This window comes from Rhinatrema bivittatum, chromosome 6 (genome assembly GCF_901001135.1).
Source record: "Rhinatrema bivittatum chromosome 6, aRhiBiv1.1, whole genome shotgun sequence".
Lineage (NCBI taxonomy): Eukaryota > Metazoa > Chordata > Amphibia > Gymnophiona > Rhinatrematidae > Rhinatrema > Rhinatrema bivittatum.
Window position 1 is genome coordinate 25,925,146 of NC_042620.1, and position 6,127 is coordinate 25,931,272.

The 6,127-nt window shown below is 45.0% G+C and overlaps 1 protein-coding gene across 1 annotated transcript; it reads right to left on the reverse strand.

Annotated features, from left to right (window-relative positions):
- Positions 1-1,024: 1,024 nt before the first annotated feature.
- On the reverse strand, positions 1,025-2,581 carry LOC115093186 (fibrinogen-like protein 1-like protein). Its single transcript, XM_029604889.1, has 2 exons — positions 2,370-2,581; positions 1,025-1,882 (listed from the first exon to the last, which is right to left on the reverse strand). The coding sequence occupies exons 1-2, from the start codon at positions 2,485-2,487 to the stop codon at positions 1,200-1,202; spliced, it is 801 nt and encodes a 266-aa protein (XP_029460749.1). The 5' UTR covers positions 2,488-2,581; the 3' UTR covers positions 1,025-1,199.
- Between the last annotated feature and the right edge of the window lie 3,546 nt (positions 2,582-6,127).

Below are 6,127 nucleotides of genomic sequence, written 5' to 3' on the forward strand. Positions count from 1 at the left end.
TTTAAAGACTTCTATCATATCCCCCCTCAGCCGTCTCTTCTCCAAGCTGAACAGCCCTAACCTCTTCAGCCTTTCCTCATAGGGGAGCTGTTCCATTCCCCTTATCATTTTGATTGCCCTTCTCTGTACCTTCTCCATCGCAACTATATCTGTTTTTAGATGCGGCAACCACTATTGTACACAGTATTCAAGGTGTGGTCTCACCATGGAGCGATATAGAGGCATTAGGACATGTTCGACACTTGTTGCTGCTTCACGCTGTCCTCCTGGGAGTCGCAGAGGAAGAGGAGAGTCGAACTGAGCCCCAAAGACAGGCAGGAAGAATCTGCCTAGGAAAAAACATCTACACTCTATTTAAAAGGGAAAAAAGGGGGAGGTGGCTGCAGCCGGCCACCCCCCAAGCCCCCAGCCCCCCAAGTGTCTGGTCCCGCTCCATGGAAAAGCTGGCAACCCTAGTTCTGTGTAAGAGACTTGGTAAAACCCAACAGAAAATCACCACTGGTGCTGTACAAGTCAAAGAAAAGTGGGTATCTCTTACCATTGTGAGGGGTGGTCTGTGGTGCTAGAGGTTAGGACCTCCCCTACAATGCCCTGTTGGATGTGTTCTGCTGTATTAATCTTCTCTACATGGGAGATGTACACCAGCCAGCAAGGGTTCAGTTAATCCATACGAGCAGGGGTTCTTAACCCAGTGCTTGGGACACACCTAGCCAGTCAGATTTTCAGGATATCCATAATGAATATGCATGAGATGGATTTGCCTGCAGGAGCTGTCAGAGAAAGATGGGTTTCATGGTCTGTGCTTCACATGCATCTAACTCAAGAGAGACACCTCGCTTCAGTATGGTGCCTCTAGAGCTGTACCAACTAACCACTGCACAAGTATGAATGGAAATCAGTTTATCGCTGAAATAAAGAAAAAAAGCAGGAGGCAACCCTTTTTATTTTTTCATTGTTGCATGTTTATTGTACATCTATAGGTATCTACAGTGTAAATCAACAGGAAAGTTGTCTGTATGGAGATTACTCTTGCCTTTCTGACATTCATTTTTTTACATCTTAAATATCAACCTACAGATGGAATGATTCACTTTAACATTTTGGAAATGTCAATGAAAGCTCAAACTTGCATGAAGTATTGGGAAATGCATCTATGTGGTCCCAACGCAGAGGCGCTATGCAGAGGGCGGCGAGGATCATCAGCTGGACAGGTAGCTAGGATAGTTCGACAGGGCTTTAACACAATTTATCCTGCTTGGTTTAATCATTATAACAGATGACAGGCAAGGGTTAGCGTCATCACACACTCCCTGCCAGTAAATGCCACGGTCACTATTTAGGACGGCAGAACGACACCTGTCGTACCACCATCCACCCTGATTATCAGCAGCACAGTTGTATTTATATCTGTCGTTATCCCGGTCATAAGTGGAAAAGTTCATGTTATCATGGATGCCAGTCTCGTTCATGACAGTGAGAGCATCATTCGTGTTGCCCAGATGGGCTCCTAACCTCAGAGCATAGCCAGCGCCCTCACTATCCACCTTGAAGCTATAGTAGTCAGCATGATGACTATGCCCCTTAGAGTCGTTAAGTGAAAACCTGACAGTAAAGGAATTATGCCGGGTCAGCAGGTGAATGTATTCATTGCCAAGCCAATGACTGTGCTTCAGGCTGCCAAACCCAACTTTATAATCAGCCCAGGATCGGGACCAGATTACTTCCTCGTGCCGGAAGCCCTGCTGCAGGACTGTCCAGCCTCCATCTTTCAGAAAAAGGCAGCTGACCACCATCAGGGGCCCGTCCTTGGGTCGGATGACATAGAGTCCGTTTTGCCTTCTCCCACGCAGGTAGGCAGCCTGGCAATCTTTTGCAAAGTACTCTGGAAAATCAAGGGAAAGAATATGTATTGATGACATTTTTACAGGCAGTGTCATCTGTGCAAGGAGGTTACTGAGTGACACAGGAATGTTTCAGATTCAATAGTTAAAAAATACATGTTGTTATTCATAATGTTAATCTGTTAGGTGTCTGTAAAGCGATTGCTAAGTTTTTGTTATCTGTAAACCGAGGTGATGTGCTTCACGTGCCCCGGTATATAAAAACTTTTAAATAATAATAATAATAATAATAATAATAATAATAATAATGGCTTTCATTCGAACAGAATCCAAATTCATGTCACATCTAGGTGTAGTCACCCCTGGGATGGAAGCACCTGACCGTGGATCTTCTAAATGGGGGGAAGAGATTTTCCTGTTAGTATTACTCAGTTATAGCTGGGTGCATGGACCGAGGCACAAAGAGTGACTTGTCCAATTTCAGTGCATTCTGTTTTCTGAAAGATTAAGGAACTAAGGGTCCCACACCTCGAGAAAGAGGGGCATAGAAAGCCCTCCGGAGCGAGTCCACGCTCCGCGCATTCTGCGACGGAAGTGCCCTCCCCGAGCGCGTGCAGCAGGAGAACAGCGCTCCTCGCCACAGCATGGGAGAAACCCCGCTCCCTCTCTGCTGATAGGCTGAGCCCGTGCACGTCTGACCCGAAGAGGGCCTGCGAGAGCACTTGGACTACAGGACCCGATCCCAGGGAGCAAATAAGCACCTGTCAGCTAAGTCATTCTGACCACTTTAGGACAGAGCTCTTATTACCTAACATTAGACACCACAGGAGACCATTTCAGCTTTGCCATTTATTTTTATTAATTGCAATAACTCCTGAACTACTGCCGTCCTAACAGCGTTTCTGCATCCTTTCAAAGCAAAGCTTCTGACAAGCAGTGAAAGTGACGACAGGCTGCAGGCTGAGCCGGAAGACAGGCCCCAGAGAGACAAGCCAGAAAGCATGCAGAAGGGCTTCTCTTTTTCCCCCGAGGAAGGGCGCACACTCTAGCTCTATTTAGTAAGTACTCGGAGAGGGATGTAATGCAGACGTTTGTGGCATGTGGGAGTTTGCGTGGGCTTAAAAGTGCACGCGCACATTGTCAGCGAGGTTCCCTACTGAAAACTAACCTGGTGGGGCTTGGAGAGCCGAGCTGCAAAACTGGAGAAACGGGATTCGTTCTTTTGAGCCCCCTGAGCAAGTCACTTAACCTTCCTGTGCTCAAACTCAAGCCCTATAAGCATGAGCCTCCCCCACCGATGGCTCTATGTATGCAGTAAATATTCATAAATACTAGTAAATGAGTCCGTTCTAAGACCTGTCCCCTCTTGCCATGCAGTCCACCTTGTCCTGTATGTACTGGGATTTTCTGCCCAGTTAGGGGCAATTATGTCACCCGAGAACTGCCCCGTGCTAGTTAAAAGTCCTTAATACCCATTGCAATGCTTTCTCACGCCATCATTTTATGATAAAGTAGGGAGTTCCTCCACCTTCCAACATATTTTTTATTATAGTATTAAACATTCAGTAAGATGGGGTTTGCTGTTTTGTTTTCTCGTTTTCAGCTGCCTTAGACGTTTGTGTAATATTAACAGGAGTCCCCTCATGACAGATAAGTTGTGCTCATTCCTCATCAAGGGTTAGGGGCAACCTCTGGAAAATTCTTTCTTTCCTGAGGGCCACTTAACCCCCCCCCCCTCCCCCCCCTAGGCAGAGAGAGTAAAGAGTATGAACTTATTAAATGTCATTAGCCAGCGGTTAATTACTTCTTTTCACATGCAAAATATTGTGAAGGCGAAAAAAAAAAGAGTGAGAAAGGGAAGGAGAATCCCCTTCAAGCAAGTCTGGGTAAGACACAATTAATATTCACTGCAGCCTGGTTCCCCATTCCTACACCGGGAAGCAAGATACGAGTCCCTATCTTGCTTCCCGGTGTAGGTGTACCAATCACTACAATGTTTTACTTCTTGTTAAACTTTTTATCTTTCCTCTAAATCTAATCCCAGTTAGAATGACCCTCGTTTTATTGTAACTTCTTCTTCCATGCACTTGTTTTACTTTTAATGTATACTCTTATGTTATTAGTTATTTACGTTATAATGTATTTCTCACCCCTTGTTTTATGTAAACCGACATGATACGAACTCCGTGAATGCCGGTATAGAAAAATACAAATAAATAAAATAAAATAAATAAATCTTTACTTCTCAGCCATCTCCCACTTTACACTTCAACAGACCCGTGAGCCACATTTTCTTACCATAGGTTACTGCCGTCAGAAAGAATGGCTTATTTATTTATTTATTTAAAGAATTTATATACCGGGGTTCCTGTATAGTATACATATCACCCCGGTTTACAAGGAACCAAAACTATCGCTAAGGAACCGTAACTATCGCTTCATTTAGCGGTTTACATTGAACATTTAGCGGTTTACATTGAACATAGTTAATTTGAGAAAACATAAATAAACATAAATAAACATAAAATAGTTAATTTGAGGAAAGGTATATAATATGGTTAACCAGTTAATAACTAAAAGGCAGGTTAATAAGTACATAAGTAAGTAAATAACATTGAACTTGATAGAATCTGGTAACAGGATAAAATATAGTGTTGCATATGCTTAAGTACAGTTTCGTGTTAATTTCTTCAGAGAGATATAAGCTGGGAAGATACGGAGGATATGAAATGCCTTTTTTCTTGCTCATTAGCTCTATGGGAAAGCTTGTTCGAACAACCAAGTCTTAAGTTTCTTTTTAAATGTAGCGTGGCACGGTTCAAGGCGAAGGTCCGGAGGGAGCGAGTTCCAGAGAGAAGGGCCCGCTGTGGATAGAGCACGTTTCCTCAGGGAGGATTTCGCCTGTTGTGTGGTTAGTCTGTACTGATATGCGCTTCTAGTTGGTTTCACTGATGTGTGTAGCTGAATTTGAAATGTTAAATTGAGTGGAGCGATATTATGTAAGGCCTTATGTATCATCATTAAGGACTTGAATTGGATCCTGTATTTTATCGGGAGCCAGTGTAGATGATGCAGGATTGGGGTGATATGGTCTCTTTTTTTGGCATTTGAGAGAATTCTTGCCGAGGCATTCAGGACCATCTGAAGTGGTTTTGTGGTGCAAGCTGGTAGGCCAAGGAGGAGAGAGTAGGAGAGAGAGTAGGAGAGAGTAGGCCAAGGAGGAGAGAGAAAAGGTATCCGGACTTATGAGAGTCTTAACCTCTTTACCTGGCCCGATGGCTCAGTGGCAGATGCTGCGCAGTGCCATGCAGCAGTGAGACTTCAGCTCCCTGGGCTGGCCTGTGCCGGGTAAATTTGCTCTGCTCCTCAGATGGAAGAGAATGCCTGCATTTATTTCTCTGCCCTCCGGATAAGCGTGCCTCTCTCCCGGAGGGGCTGTTGTGATAGGGCGCGCTAGTGTTAACACAGGTTTTAACTCCTGTTTTAGCATGCGCTTTTCCGCAGGCATGCAGTTAACCCTGGTAGGGTTTTTAACTCCGAAAAAATACGTGGTAAAGCAGGAGTAAAAAGCAGCGCCAAAATTAGCGCAGGTGCAAGCAGATCCCAGGTGAAAGAAGGCATCGGCTATTCCCCAGCAACGTAGGGAGTCGAGGTAAAGGGCAGGCAGCTTTCTTAATGCTGGAAATTTAACTCCTGGGTCAGGTACGCAGTGTGGTAGTGATTCTACCATAATGAGCACAGCAATGAGGAGGCATAAACTCCAGAAACTGGAGTTTATGCCACCTCAGACCCAGGAGTTTAATTTGCAGTGTAAGCATCCCGACTTTGGCGTAGTGTTTACCCATGGATACCTACCCCAGAGAGCTTACACTTTGTTCAGCCAGCTGTAGGCTCCCACTGCAGAGAGTTTATGCTTCAGTTTTGTTTGCCATGTCTCCCCAAAATGTCATTGCATGCGAGATTGGTGCTGTGCATCCCAACGTTTGGGCATATTCTCGCAAGGCACGTCAAGTAGAGTTCCACGGAGCAGACACTTACTGATAAAATGTAAGCTCTCTGGGGAGGGTACCTACATCTAGCTTAACAAAGCATAAGCTCTCTGGGGCAGGCACTGTTCAGTTGAAGGTGCCCACCTAGAGAGCTTCCCCTTAATTTCACTTGGCAGGCCTTGCCCAAATGGCTTTGCATGTGAGATTGTGCCCAGGTTGGGATGCAAGACCATTTCAGTCACACTTCCTCCAACCTCAAGCACTTACCTCCCTTGCTCTGTTTTAGAATCCTGTTTA